A 16,089-nucleotide genomic window follows, 5' to 3' on the forward strand; every position below is an offset into this window, starting at 1 on the left:
TAGTTACTTTCTAGATAAATGCAAAATAGTTAAATAGAAGGAACCTGTGGGATCAGGTGGACCTAAACCTGGAATGAGGGTTAACTGTGCCAATTAAATTTTAAACTACATCTCACACACAGAGACACACACCTGTGTTGGGTAAGAAATATTCAAAATGTTAACAGTGCGTATCTTTGCGTAATGGGATTACGGATGATTTGTTTACTTGGTTTTAGATTTTCCTTTAATTTGTAAGTTTTTCACAGTGAGCATGTATAACTTTGATAATCAGAAAAACATGTTACGTTGCCACTTGATAGTTTGCTAAGTTCTCATAGCTGTTTCAGGGAAATCTTCCCTGTTCTCTTTCACCTTGTGTAGCAAAGATTCACTACAGTAGAACCACGATTACAGTCTAGAAAAAAGAAATACCTGTCCTTCTTTTCCCTCTTGGGCACAAGGACTGTATGAGCTCCCTGCAGGCCATGCCACTGTCATCCCTCACAGAACTTAGCTTTCCTGATTGTCAAAGAGCAAAAAGACATTTTTTTTCTTTCCCCACATTGACAAAAATTCACCTTTCCAAAATTGGGGCATATACAAGAGACATTTTCCCCCTAGCCTCTTGTTGTTGTTGGCAAATCATTGGGAGTTTATCTGTGCCTTTTGAGAAAATAACAAATGATCTTTGTTTTCCCCCTTTTTTCTTCAGCTGACCTGAATAATGTCAGGTTCTCGGCTTATAGGACTGCCATGAAACTCCGAAGACTGCAGAAGGCCCTTTGCTGTAAGTATTAACCAGTGCTCAAAATACTTGATAGTTATTCTTTGGTTTAAAAAAAAAATGGTTGGGAGTGTTTGCTATTGGAGTGGGGAGAAATAGCTCTCTCAAGCCCGGGTGTAACATAGAATTCATTTTTTCAAGGTATCTTTGGCTGAGTGTTCACCTAGACTGCTTTGTTACATTGTTTAGAATCATTCCTGTCACCATTCCTCAGCTACTGATGTTGAATTGATAAGATACCAGTAATTTTTATTTTCTAACTAATGGCGTTGGCATCCAGAATTATCTTTATGGAACTTGAATTATCTCCACCTGTTCTACCTTTACTTCTTCTTATAAAATGTATTGAATATTTGAAGTATTAGCATCAGATTGCCTTGCCCAAACCAGAGTTCACAGATGTGTATTGTTTTTGAGCTTGAATGCTAAGGTTCGGATAAATACTGTCATAGAAGAAAGATGACAAGGTTGTTTTTCTGCTTTTGCTAAATAACTTACATCAGCGGGAAAAATTCCCAAAGTGTCATACAATGCTGTCTGTTTATCAGATAGTTTATATATCTGTTACCAGGTATAATATTGTTTGAGAGCCCATGTATGTTGTTAATGTGACCACGAAACAGATAGGCACAGTCCCTACCCTGATGGAACTTACAGTCTAATGAGGGATATACAGGGTGTCCGTAAGTCTAGAGACATAGGTGTATGTGTATAAGATCATCAAGAACATCTACAGTCTGTAAAAAAAAAAAACAAAAAAACAAAAAACACCTCTATTAAGGCTTTATGGGGCTTCCCTGGTGGCGCAGTGGTTGAGGGTCCACCTGCCGATGCAGGGACACAGGTTCGTGCCCCGGTCCGGGAGGATCCCACATGCCGCGGAGCGGCTGGGCCCGTGAGCCATGGCCGCTGAGCCTGCGCGTCCGGAGCCTGTGCTCCGCAACGGGAGAGGCCACAGCAGTGAGAGGCCCACGTACCACACACACACACAAAAAGCCTTTATGGACACCCTGAGAAAAAGTGAAGGGACAGCTTCAAAGTCATATATTTAGTCATGTGACAGTGGAAGAATTGGTACCATGAGTTGTGGGGTTTGCTTGAAGAGGTGGTATCTATGACACGTGAGTCCAGAAGGGTCAGTAGAGCTCCCTCCAGAAAGAATGTTCCCATCAGAAGGCAGAGCATGTGCTGAGGCGTGGGGTCCAGAGATGCCGTCAAGAACTGAAAATACTGCGGCGTGGCTAAAGCACAGGAGCTCCAGGGAGGGACTGTGGTAAAATATTTGGCTGGAGGAGAAGCAGGAGGCAGATTGGGAAAGGCCTTTTAAACTTAAGTTAAAGAGTTTAGAGGTCAGTGGGGAGCCTTGCAAAGGGATGGCACGATGGGATTGTCATTTAGAAAGATGACTCTGGCTGTGGAATGGAGCCTGCACCCTGGCGGTAGTGTACACCTGCTGGGGGAGAGACTTGGTGAGCAGTTTCAGTCGTCTAAACCAGCAATGTGGTGGCCTGAATTGGCAAAGGAGGAATGGAGATAAGTGGGGAGAGTTGAAAAATACGAGGTGGAATGGATAGGGCTTAGTGATGAGCTTAGTGATGTGCTAGGTGAGGGGGAATCAAGGAAGATAACTGAGGTGCTCACCTGGGGGGAGTGGCGGACGTGCCTTGGCAGAGCTGAACATAGAGCTGTGGCGCTCAGGAGAAACATACGGGCAACGTTTAGGAATCATAAGCGTGCAGATGCTCGGGGAGTGTAAAGTAACAAGAAAACAGGATTTAGGACAGGGGGCGAACAAGGTACAGAGGGGACCGCAAAGGAAGACTCAAAGAAGGTATAGTGGTACATACTGCATGGGCAGAAAGAAGGGGCCTGCCACCGGGGTCAGATGTTGCTGGGAGGTCAGGATGAGGTTGGCAAAAGTGTCCATTGGATTTAGCAACAAGGAGGTCCTTAGTAACTTTGGTGAGGTTTTAGAGGCACGGTGGAGGTGGTGAAGTGGGCTTCAAAGTAAAGCAAAAGTGGGGAGGTAAAGACAGTTGAGACGATTCTTGGAGAAATTTAGTTGTGAAGGGGAGGGGAGATGGGCGGTAGTTAGCTGGGAGGGGCTGAGGAGTTAATGGAGTGCATGTGCACATAGGTTGAGAGACGCTTGAGTCTGTTTAAATGAATATGAGAAGCGGGGACAAAATTGTAGTTGCTGGCTCAGGAGATACTAAAACGTGTGAGTTCTCAGAGGAGAGGGGAAGGTAATCCGGAGGCCAAGGGAAGAAAGGGGACGCCTCTCCTCCACTGTAAGGAGTGGGGCTGAGGAAAGGATCTGGGCCGGGCTAGGTAACTAAGGAGACCTAGTGGGAAGTGGGCGAGGGATGCCCGCGGGGAGGGCTCTGTTTTTTTGTGTGAAGGTGGAGGAGAGGTCCTGTGCTGCAGCTAATGGCAGAAGGGTATAGAGTCGCGGTTGGCCTTAACCTCCGTGGAGAAAGGGAGGGCTATTTTGAGAAGCAGCATCGTGGAGCCCAGAGTCTGCTGAGCGGTTTACGACAGCACCAGTCCGCAGGGGTGTTTCTCCAGGCACAGCCAGTAGTCAGGAACCGGATGGTTCTGTCCCAGGTGGGCAGAGGCCAGCCGGGCAAGCGAAGTAGGGATTTGGGCCAAAGAGTGGTTAAGTGGTTGGAGTGCTGTCCGTGGAGTCTGCATGGGGTAGGAGAGGCTGTGAATTTGGGTGGAAGCTGGTAATTAGGAGGTAGAGGGATCGAGAGGCCAAGTGTTCAGGGAGGTAGAGGAAGAGATTGTGCGGAAGTGACTGGAAAGGCAAGAAGTTGTGGTCAGACAGCAGCAAAGCTGAACGTTATTTCAGAAGCGGAACAGTTCGGCTGGCTAGGTCTAGGATATGACCATTTGCGTGGGCGGCAGAGGCGGACTAGATGCGAATTTCCATGGAGATGAAATAGGAAGCTAATGAACTGAGAGGCTAGAGTGATGCACGAGTCCTCGCTGCCAAGGTTGAAATCACCCCGAATTGGGCCAGAACTGGGGAAGAGCAGAGGGCTGTGACCCCTGGCTACCAAATCTTCAGCAATGAAGGCGTCTGATGCAGGGGGTCTGCAGAGGCTAGCAGTAAGATAGTCAACTGGTGTTGGCTCGTGTGTGGTTTTCTACGTGGAGATGGAGAAGAAATGGCCTAGAAGTGAAATTAATTATTTGGAAGGAGAGAGTAGGCTTTTCCTCCATATCTTGGTGTCTCCAATGCTGAGCACAAAGCCTGGCGCAGAGAAGGGCTTCATCTGTTTTCAAGGAATGGATGCATGAATGAAAGTAAATTCAGGCTTCCATTTCCATATAGCTTATAGTCTGAAGCTATCATTTTTCAGCTGTATAGCTGCCAAGTGGTTTTTAAAGGACTCCCCAGGCCTAGGATTTCCTTAGGCACCTGTTAATGTACCAGAGCTGGAAAGAGGCAGTTTGAGATGGAGTGGAGTCAGAAGGCTGGATGGAGAAAGTCTTCTGCCTCTTCTTCTTCTTCTGTCCCCACCCCATCCCAGAGGCAGTGCCTTCCACTGAGAAAGGGGCAGTTATGAAATGTGCTATAGTACATAGAGAGATGTAAAAGTGAGATACGAAAAGTTCAGAAGAGATAATCGGCTGTTCCAGGTTATACTATGAAAAAGCCTCCAAACTGACTACATTGGAAGACCCATTTCCATAGTGTTCCTTTTGACCTTGGATTTAGGCATTATTCAGTTCTCCTCCTGTTAACAACTCTTTCTCTTCATATATGTGTCTCATTGTCTATTATTTCAGTGTATGTTAACATTTCCAATAAACGTTGGAAAAACAGGGGGATTTGATATTATAAAACATTTTGGCCATGGGCGCTTATAACCTTGTAATAACGCTAAGCTCCGAATGTAGACTGTAGAATTTTCACTTTTAAACAGATTTGGAATCTCAGCATTTCCTTTCTAAGCATGACTTTGCTCATATTTGAAAAAGGTTTAGGTACAGCAAAATTAGGGTGTATTGATCTAAATTAAGTACTAGATTCTCAAGAATGGTAGGAGGTTTCCACGTGTAGTATGAATATAGAATGAAGAGTTCACCTATCCTTTTATTATTGAAAACATGCGTGGCCACATTACTTAACTAACTGTTCAGTAAGTGATTTCAGAATTTCCTCTTAATTTTAGATTTGCTCCGGCCTTTTTGTCATTTCTGTGCCTGTAAAGCCAAGATAAAGAACTATTGTCTGTGGTACAGACAAACAAAACTTGTCCTGGCTACCTTTTCCAACTGAAGGTCGTGTCCACTAACTCTTACTTTAATGAAAATTAATGACGTTACCTCAGAGATTTCCTGATGCCAGTAAAGAGTTTGAATTACAGATGCCTTAGAAAATATGCCATGCTACCGCCGCTAAGCACTTGGTCTTTTTCACTTTTTTCACTTCACTATCAAAGCTTCAGCACTGCAGAAACCTGAATACCACAGTTTTATCCACTATAGAGGATTTGCTCTTTAAGTCTAGAGCATCACCATTGGCCTATAATGTCCCCAGTTTGTAATCCGTTTAATGTTGCATGACTCCATACTGCCTTTCAAGGCATTGTGAATGAAAATTAAACGCGACAGAAAAGCAGAGACAAAGAGGAAGCCTGGGTAAGAAGGATTTATAAGCCGGTTCGTATGGCTGATACCCCACTGAAAGTTATGAAGAAGATAATCTAAGCTTTTTCCTTCTCCGGCTGTAGTTCTCCTGAACATCCTATAGGTTTGCAGCTTCTAAAATTAAAAATGTAGCCAACTTCTAAGAGCAGAAATAAAAATGCACTTAACAAAGCCCATGTATTTAGTTTATTAGTGTGTGGTGGGTTGGAGAGAGCCCAAACCATAGGGCTAAATATACTGCAGTTGATAAATGTGACAGATATTCTGCAAACAAGAAGTATAGAACAATTTGCTTCTGTTCAGCAACTAAATCACACAGTAGAGAAATTTTGTACAGCCTGGAGTTGTCTGAATAGAGGCACCATGGCCAGACTCCTCCTTACCATGCCATACCAGGTTAAAAAAAAGGGGCTCCCTTCTTGGTACATGCACCTCACCTTTTGTGCTTGCACTGAAAGGTGGCATCAGAGAGCGTTTGGTCACTAAAGAAGGCTCACAGGACCCACGGTAACATTGCTTACAAATCTACAGTCTCTTGCAGGCAAAGATTACAAGAAGGCAACAGCGTTACAGTATGCCTCCACAGCCACCAGCTACCTCGACAGCAAGGGGACCCGAGAGGCCAGTGTAATTATTTGTCCCTTCCCCGCAAAAATCTCCTTTTCCCGTATACCATTATATTATTTTTCACGTAGGTTGGAGGCCAGGTCTCTGTTATTTCAGAATTCAAAACATCTTGAGGATGGAGGCAAACTCGTTTTCTCCACTTACATGGTTTGATGGGTATCGGTGCCCCAAGAGAGGGGTCCGGTAACAGGAGGCATCTCTCTCTCCCAGGGGGAGCACTGTAGCCCTGTTCGAAATGTGTCCAGTACCCACGAGTTGCTCGCTAAGGGCAAGGAGGGTGGGTTCTCAGTCGTGGTGCTGAGGCTGTTAAGGAGGACCTTGTAGGTTCCATTCTCAGGTTATCGTTGGTTCCATTTCTAGTTGATATCCTCTTTTCTCCTGGAATTTGATTCCCTTGATGTGTTCTTTTTGCAGTAGGCGGTCTTTTCCATCAGTTTCTCTTTTCTCACTCAAAGCAAATTCTACCTTGCCAGGTAGTCCTCGCCCAGCTCCTAATTCTCCTAAGATTCTTTTATTTCAAGCAGTCCCATGCTCTTTGGTCCACCAGACATGTTGTTGCCACTGTGTACTAACGTCTTTACTATAACTAGGAAATACAATTGAGATACAGAAATGTTGAGTCTCCCAGGCAAACATCATAGGAATAGTAGTCACTCCTAAATGAACTTTGGTTTGGGTATGCCACAGAAATATCTATAGCTGTCCACAGCAGATTTCTGGCTTTTCAGTCTCAGGGAAGTAGGCCCACCAAATTCAACTTAGCTTTTCCTCAATGCTACAAGCATCCCGATTTGTAGCTTTCCTCACACACTAACACTAGCTTTTTTTTTTTTTTTTTTTTTTAACACAGAATGTTGTGACAGATGAGGCATATACCATATAAACTTTCTACCATATACCCAATACCTTTTGTAATCCTTCATCATCACAATTAATGACCGTGCCGTGTTCATTCAGATTATTATAAATCAGTGTTCTCCAGATATGACTGGGTAAATATTCCCACAGGGTACTTTCCAAAGCAGGTGCTTAATGACAGATGTATCCTGTGAAACAAGCGCCAAAAGCCATAACCACTTTAATACCGCTCCATGGAGTCTTGGTCACAGTCAGAACTCCCACCTCTTCACCCAGTGTGTTCGATAGATTGGCCAGCTGTCCCGCTCAGTTCTTGGCTTTTTAAAAGGGCATCTGAGTCATAGCCAAGGGAGCATGTTATTCTCTTATTTTAAGCCTCTTTCTAGGCACCAGCATTATGTTAGATTTTCCCTTTTTAACACGCATTTGGTGGCTTTCTTCCCTTCGGCAACAATCTTATCTTTCTTCCTTATTGCTAAATTTTCATCCAAACTCTCTCCCCCAACAAAGAGTATATCCCCTGGGTTCAGCCACTGGACTAGTCCATATTTAGCTGGTAGCAAGATAAGACATGCCTGGGCTTCCCCTTTGCCTTCCCCTTCTCTTTCCAGTTTTTGATAGGGGTCACATTGGTTCCATACAGGAAAATGGGATTGTCCTGTCCACTAGGCAACAAAACATGTGTGATGGTCAGCCCCAATTAGGCGAGGTGTGAGAAAGGGGTAATCCAGTCCATCAGTCCCTGTGGAATTCTTGCACTTACCTCTCAACTAGGTACGGTCTTGTGCACTTACCTTTCAACTAGGTAAGGTCTTGTGCACTTACCTTTCAACTAGGTAAGGTATTGTTTGGGGATATTACCAGCCTTTGAGACTCTTAATTGTAACCCCAGTCCAGGGACTACTAGTATGGCACTGAAAAAGAAAACTGTGGTAAGGTAGGGAACACCTGTAAGTTCCCCCGCTTGAATTATCTTTTTAATTGTAATTGGTCTCTCAGGTATCGCCCATTTATCAAAAAGTGCTAGTTCCCAGGTTCCTTTAGTTGGAGCTCTACCTGCAGGCCAGAGAGGGTGAAGCTCAATGGAAGAAGGTTCTGAACTTATTTGAGCTTTTGCTCCTGCAACCAAGGAATTGAATTTTTAGCAGACTTCCCTTCAGTTTGCTATCCCCTTCTCATCCATTCCGTTAGCTCCTGGAGTTCAGGTTCTACCATTTCCAGTTTCCAGTAGAAAGTTGTATTATTGATAACGAATTTCAAAGCCTGCGCTACTTCAAACCAAGGGTAGCTTGGCAACTAGCGTCAATGGTTTATTTTCATCCCTTTTATTAGAATCATCTTTTTTTCCTTTTAAAGTAATGCCTTACCCGTATTTTCAGCTAAGAATGAGTTGGGGTCTTCTAAACAATCTCCATTCTGGCGCTAATCGCTCCGGGGATGATAGCTAAGCTCAGTAGCTGACGAGGACTCACGGAACCCAAATGACAGTCCTTACAAACCTACAGTTCATGACTGTAGAAAGGAAAAGCCTACAGTACAGCAACAGCATTAAAACAAGGGTATGCATCACAACCACAGGATGCCTTCCAGCATAGGGTCTGGAGAGGCCAAGTACAAGCTCCAAGTGCCCTCTCTGTACCGGGGCCATACCAGGATGCACTTTATCTCTCGGATCAAGAACCACCAATGTGAGCACACACCACTTTTAGAAACCAGGGAGCGCTAATTGGAGTCTCAGCCAGGATCGCTTTTAGCTGCTGGTAATCTGGACGTCTGCTTCTTACGTAGCCAGTCCCAAGCCCAGTGGCCTCCCTGAGACCGGGTAAAAATGGCTAATGTTATTGCTAGCAGCAAACAACTGTGATAACCTCTAACTCATGGCTACCCATAAACACACTGAGTCACTTCTTTTCCTTGCTTTGATCAAAGGGTCTGCATTGTGTGGCTGTTTTAGCAAAACATCTCTTGCCAACTTCAGCACCTCTGGAGTTAACCCTCACAGCAAAGATAACTACAGCAAAGTGCCTTGACTTTCTTGCTGGGCAAAGATTTGCTTGGAAGGTCCTTCAGCCTGAAGCGTGTAAGCTGCCTGTAGAATGATGTGATGTCCACAACAGCCTCCTCTTTCCGCACACGCCTTCTGCTGCCCGGGCCAAAAAGTCAGCAGGCACATAGGAGTTATCCCACCCTTAGCCGCCCGCCCCTGTCTGTGTCTGTACTAATTAGGTTACAGGAGTGTTTATATTGTTAACCTGGGGTATCCAGGTTGACCCATGGGATGAGCCCGGGGTTGTGTGGGCACCATTGGGTTTATTCTAGCCAACATTTTGGTGCTTCTTTTTTCTCCCAGTATTATTGCTAGTAGAGAATGTGGGGTGGTTTTCTTTTCTTTTTCTGTACAGCCTGTAAGGACACCTTCTGCCGCCCGCCTTTCTGCTTTTCAGTACATACCTCCGTGTGTCCTGCCGTAATACCCAGAGCAGGTCTCCTCCTGTCCAGTCTCAGTTTTCCCGACTGCAAAATGATTCTAAAGGTGCTTTTGAGTTCTCAAAGCCTAGGATTCTGTAAAAGACCAAAAAAAAAAAAAAATCCATCTGAGCTCCTCACTTGTGGCGTATGAGGAAAAGAACAGAGTTAGCATTTGAACCTGGGATGTTGAGAGGATGAGTAGACACACCCAGCACCTCAGGGATCATCCACCCCATCCCATCCCATCTCCTTCCTTTCCTGCTTTTCGTGCTTAGCAGAGAGGATCCTGGAGAGCCGGTCGTTTTCTGTCTTGTCCCCCCTCTTTCACCCCACACCCCTGATGCATGAGGGGCACAACCACATGCTCTCTATTCTGCAGTGGTGTCAAAACCTATAGCATCTTCTACTGTCAAAATAGTTTTTGAAAGAGAGGGTCTATTAGAACATACTTGGGTTTTTATATAGCTTTAAAATGTATTCCCTAGTGAATACACTAAAGGAGAGAGAGATTTTCTCCTAAATGGAAATTCCTAGCTTGAGGTAAAAGGGTAGTTTTACAAAATTGTGTCTGCTGGTCGCTTGCTGAGGCTTCTAGAAGCAGCTAATCATTATGCTTAATGTTTCATCAAAGAATCGCAATGTATTCTTTAAGATGCTCGTTTTGAACAGTTAAGTGTATGTTTGTGGGGCAATTACATCGTCCCTATTGATTTTCTCACCTCTTTTCAAGTCCATAGTATCGGCTATATACACCTAAATAGGAGTCTTTTACAAATTGTGGCACGATAGTGAAATTCTGTTTGATATGTTTGTTTTGGGAAAATGAGCTCTCCAGTCTTCTGTGATGGATCATTCTTGTGTTTGGTTAACCACATTTGGTTTTAGCAGAGCGCACTGCACAGTATTTCTCTCCCAACTGTGTCACCTCCCGCTCCTGTTATTTCAGAGCAATTGCTTTGCGCCCCTCTGGAGCTATTTATGCTCCCAATTTCCTATTCTGTGTGTTACCCACTCACCTGTACGGAGAGAAGAGTAGGCCCAATAAAAAATTCATGCCATTTTGCTGTTGGTTATTTGTTTCCATCACACGGGGAAATTAGACTCTTCATACAAAAGTGAGCCTAAGAATTCTCACTTGTTAGTTCTTCTATCCTTGGATATAAAGCAAAAAATTTATAATGATGACAGCCAAGTAACAGAAAGAAAATACTAGAAAAACTTCAAACCACCCATCACTTCCTTCAATATATCAAGAAACACGTTGGGAATATTGGTGTTTGGAGGAAATCTGCTCCTCTCTTCTGCTAATGTAGATGGGGTGCTGCATCCCTAAACGTTCTCATTACCTACACCTGAAAACGTGTCCTCAGAGAAAGTCAGGCACACAGCAGAGAGGATGAAAGTTGGAGTCTTCTGTCTCTGCGTGTCTCTCTGGTCTCCCATACAGTCCCCACTCGGCCTTCCCCTCCTCCTGTCCCCCTGCCCGCTTGTGTGGTTATGTTTTTAAATTCTTTATTCTTTTTCCTTCCTACCTCCCTTTCAAATCAAGTTGCATTCCTTTCTGCCACTTGAAACAGAGTCTTGGCTTCAATGTAAAGAGGTCATTCCTTTATCTTTCGAGTATTTTTAAGCAAAAGGAGTGGGGGCTTGGCTTTGATAGGATGAGTGCTCGGCCAGGGTATTTTAAGGAAACTGGTCCATGGAAACAGAGAGGTTTACTCACTGGGATGAAAGACAAAGGAAAAAAAAGAAAAACCTCTTGCTTCCACCCCCAGGTCTCCTTCACGCTTCCAGGGAAACTTCAAAAGGTTACTATTTTCCTTTTTGAAAAGAGGAAAACATGCACTACAGAGGTATTAACCTACATAGGTATTAACCACCATTTTGGGGGTTCGTCCTTAACATTTAATTAGAAGTAGCCACAAATAGTAACAAGTAAAATGCTTTAAAGCCTTAAATTTGCATCTGTTTAGTATGGGGCAAGCTGTTTACTGATTGGGATGGTGGTGTTTATCTGCAGTTACATTTATAATTGTGTTGCCTCCCCCCCCCCATATGTGAGAGATTTACTTAATTACCATTGATTCTTACTCTCAAAGGACTGAGAATTCAGATCAGAGCTTGGATGTATAAGGTGTTATAAAAGCAGTGTTGTTCCGTTTCCAATTTGGCTAATAAATTGGCTTTACAGAAAAGCATCTTTCTGTGACACTTGGGAGTAAACCTTGCGATTTGCTGATGTTGGGCAGTGTTGAGGCTTCACTTTTGATAAATGTTTGTCTTTCAGTATATGATTAAATACCACCTCAGATCACGGGAACCTCCACCCACCCCCCCCCCCAAAAACTTGTAAAGTTCTTAGCGGACTTGAAAAGTACGTTGTAGACTGTAATTTGAAGGTGAAAGGAGAATTAAGTGAGCCTTGTATCTGAAAACTGGATAGATGATGCATTTATTTTAGTTTGCCTATAGAAAATTTTAGTGAAGTTGATTCGTTTTTCACCTAGCGTTAATGTAGCAGAGACATTAGGAGGTGACTGATATTTCAAGGAGGAAGACGCTTAATGATTATAAATGCATAGCTGGAAATAAGAGTTTACACAACCCTAACCATGCAGATTAATCAAACTGACCTTCTCTAGTACTAACACGAGAAGGTATTCTCAGAAACTCTTTGAAAATCTCTAGTAAAACAGGTTTTTTCCTTTCTAATTCAGGTGGGAATGACTCCGTTCCTGTAGAACACTCTAGGTCCCCTTAACGCTCAAATATTTCCTAATAGTTCAGGAATGGGAACTGTCTCTTCATCCACATCTTCACCCAGTGCCAGTGGGACTTAAGGACAGTCTCAGAGCTTGAGTACTCATCACACTTACCAAACTTAGAGCTGAGGGGTGAAAAGAAAACACTTTAATTAAAGAGGGCAGGGTTCGGGTTTGCTGCTTACTAAAGGGTACAAGCCAATCCTACCAGGATTGTCAAAAAGAAAAACAGTGAAAGAAGACTTTTCCCCTTTGAATCACCTATGATTTTATGTGGCTCTTGCAGTGGATCTCTTGAGCCTGTCAGCTGCATGCGATGCCCTGGACCAGCACAACCTCAAGCAAAATGACCAGCCCATGGACATCCTTCAGATCATTAATTGTTTGACCACTATTTATGATCGCCTGCAGCAAGAGCACAACAATCTGGTCAACGTCCCTCTCTGCGTGGATATGTGTCTCAATTGGCTGCTGAATGTATATGACACGTACGTATAGCAGGCTTTCTCCAGACTATACCACTGGACACTTAGTCTACAGAACGGTGACGGTGTAATTAGCGTCACAGCAGGGCCCCAGTCTAGAAATATGGTCCTCAGGATGAAAGTTTCATGAAGCCATGTGACCTAATGCTATCCCCGTGATTAATCATTTTTGCTTTTTTTTTTTTTTTTTTTTTTTTTTTTTTTGCGGTACGCGGGCCTCTCACTGTTGTGGCCTCTCCCGTTGCGGAGCACAGGCTCCGGACGCGCGTGCCCAGCGGCCATGGCTCACGGGCCCAGCCGCTCCGCGGCATGTGGGATCCTCCCGGACTGGGGCATGAACCTGCGTCCCCCGCATCGGCAGGTGGACTCTCAACCACTGCGCCACCAGGGAAGCCATCATTTTTTGCATTTAATGGAACTGAAAAATACTTTGATAAGCTAGGAGGTAAGAACTAGAATGTAGAATGCTCTCAGATTAGAAAACAAACCAAACCCTGAGATACTCATTTTTCAAATAGTAGAATGAGTCAGTGTGTAGCCATTATTAGTTCTTTCCCTTTCTTGCCTGTGAATTTTGAACTCCTCCGTCCTCTTCAGGGGTGGCTCCCTCTCACCGGCAGAAAGGGGTGTGCTCCTGGAGATGCTGACACACCTGTCACCAGCTCTGAATAGTGTTAGCTGATACTCGAGAGATTTTTTGCAGAAGAGTGTAAATTGATAAGCCAAAAAAAGAAAATAGCCCTAATGCAGCAAATCCAGATCCTCAAACTGGAGAAGTCTTTTTTTTTTTTTTTTAATAAGGATTTACGAAGTTTCATTTTGACACCTCCATTCATCCCTCTCTCTTAGAAAACACTCGTTTCTTTTGGATTGCACATAGGAGAACTCCCCACTTTTGTCTTGAGCTTAATGAAGACAATTGGGGAAGGTAGCAGAAGGAATTGGTCTTAATTTCAACTGAATTCTTCTTAGACATCAAAATTACTATACGCCTGATTTCACATGTCAACAAGAACGTATTCGGCATTTGGAAATCTGGGAAGGTCTTCTGAAAGGAGTTGCATTGCAACTATTTGCTTTTGCCTTTGGTGTAGATTTCTACCACCTCCTGGATATAAATGTGTACCTCTTTTTCTTTGTTATTTCGATAAGGTATTATTGCTTTTTAAGTTCCAAGATCACCTGGCTGTTGAATTCTCATCATTATCTACCAAGCCCTTGATCAAGTTGGATTTTAATTACGGATTATCCTTAGATTTGCTTTGATAAGGGTTTCCATTCAGGTCTTCCCTCAAATATATTTTGGCACCATTCTCTTTGCAAATGATGTACGAATGGATTCTGAGTATATAACTTCCCTTCTCTATGCCTGAAAATTATCTGGGGACAACTTTAACTCCTCGAAGACCTGAGTCACTATATAAAGTTTCTTAAACTTTGATTTGCCGTTTTAAAGAGGGAAAAAGGTAAAATCTTCCAATGATAGTACTTTTGTTAACGTAGTAGGACCCAGGATTTCTGTTTGACTAATGGATTTAGTGAATTGTACCAGTTGAAAGCTGAGCATATTGCTCACCAAAAATAACCACGCTTGGGACCTATCCTTTGCAGTTATTCTACAGACTTTTTTTTAACCGACATGTATGGTTCAGTTGTTTTTCAGAACAAAATAAAAGCTGAAAATCATCAAAAGACATTTTCTACAAAATGAAAAACTTCTCATTCTTTTAAGTTCTTCCCATGGGCAAAATGAACTTGTTAATAAATTTATCCTGTGGAATGGTTGCTATGTAAAGTGAAAGCATACCTGTGTTAAAACACTGCTATAGCAATAGGTTATTTTTAAATTGCTCTTTAAGATCATCTGTTCAAACGCTTCCTAATAGACTGTATCATGTTTTTCTTGTAGGGAGAAACGTTCATATTTTATACTGTGTGTTTTGTGACCTGAAGTGATTAATTTTCTTCTCAATAAGGGGCAATCTGATGAATGTCTAAATGAGTGTTAAGAGAGCAGAGCAGTTAGCTGCTGGTATTTTTTGGCTTCAATAACTGAAGTAGGGGATTCTCTTAGTACATAGTAGTAACTCTTCCCCTTATGGACATAAACCCAGGTGGCTCTCCATAGATGAATAAAAGGATATTCTTCTTATTTTTATGTAGAGAAACTCTTACCATTCAAGGAGGGGCTTTTAAGAATTGAAAACTTGGTAAATGTTCACTGGTCGCGTTGGTCAAATTTCCATCGCGTTCTGGGTCATCGGCCAAATAGAGAATGAACTCAGAAACATTCTTAATGATCTTAATAAAACAATGGTCAGTAGAGTTTCCATATCCAAAGTTTTTTCTCTTAACTAAGAAGTGTTTATCGTTCAGTAAAGTGTCAGTAATTGTTTTCTGCTTTGATTGTTCATAACAGGGGACGAACAGGGAGGATCCGGGTCCTGTCTTTTAAAACTGGCATCATTTCTCTGTGTAAAGCACATTTGGAAGACAAGTACAGATGTAAGTCGTGTATATGAGCTCAGTATTCTTTTATTAATGTTGGCTGATTACCCCAGTTTTAGATGGGGAGTAACATGGTGTTCTTATTTGACAGCAGGTTCCTCATGTAAGATGTAGAACTCCTTTCAGACTGTCATAAAATGTGATTTGTGCCGCTCCATGTCAGATGTTAACTTGTAGTTATTTAAGTAGAGAATGAGGATTAGCTTCTCCAGTCCGAGTATTATTTTACATTACATTGACTGTGTCTGAGCAAAGCACATGTTCCTCGGGGATAAAGTCCGATTTCCTAACCCCTTTGTCTAAGTCAGAAAAGTAAATGTGAAGGTTTAATCTGTGCACTTGCCTCGTCTTTGGATGAAACCTTGTTTATTTTATAAGCATCTTACTGCGAGTTGTACTGACATACCCAGTTCTGTGATGTGATTAACATTTTATTATTTGAGAGACAGCTTGCCATTTCTTACAGGGTAAATAACACCTTAAAGGATTTCCTTTTGATTAGCTATTGGGCTCTTCTGCTCAAAATTTGTAAATCCAGATTAAAAGCAAATGCTAGAGGAGGGACAGTGGAGGTGACTGAGTAACCATTCATTCCCATTGTGAAGGAATGTACTTGTTTTTCTCCTTTAAACGCTCGTGAGAAATCTTTTCGGTAGGAATATTAAACAAACCTAGTGTATCTTGTCTTTTCTCTTTTCCCCTAAGGCCTAGCCACACAGGGATGTGGAGATGTGCTGAGCTTAAGGACGGGCAGGAGATAAAAGAGATTGAATTCCTCCAAAGCCACGCTGTGTCCTACTGCTCATTTCCCCCCTAGGAGTAAATTTCCGCAAAATACACAAGCTCTTTTAGCTCTCACTTTTATGTAGTTTCCACTTGAGTTTTCTCATCCTAAGAACCCAAGAAAAAAGAACAGAAGAGCTTTTGTTAGCCATTTGAAAATGCGTTTTGG

General features: G+C 42.9%; 1 protein-coding gene across 3 annotated transcripts in view; it reads left to right on the plus strand.

Annotated features, from left to right (window-relative positions):
- The window catches only part of DMD (dystrophin), a 151,915-nt gene that overhangs the window by 35,814 nt on the left and 100,012 nt on the right, over positions 1-16,089 (plus strand). For all 3 annotated transcript variants that reach the window (XM_089904641.1, XM_022562112.2, XM_022562110.2), the window contains exons 3-5: positions 695-769; positions 12,431-12,632; positions 15,049-15,134. In XM_089904641.1, the coding sequence (XP_089760767.1) occupies positions 695-769; positions 12,431-12,632; positions 15,049-15,134 (363 nt within the window). The remainder of the gene's footprint in view (positions 1-694; positions 770-12,430; positions 12,633-15,048; positions 15,135-16,089) is intronic.

The sequence above is a fragment of the Delphinapterus leucas genome, chromosome X, assembly GCF_059928025.1.
Source record: "Delphinapterus leucas isolate spDelLeu-1000000601 "Yukka" chromosome X, BTC_Dleu_Yukka2, whole genome shotgun sequence".
NCBI classification, from domain to species: domain Eukaryota; kingdom Metazoa; phylum Chordata; class Mammalia; order Artiodactyla; family Monodontidae; genus Delphinapterus; species Delphinapterus leucas.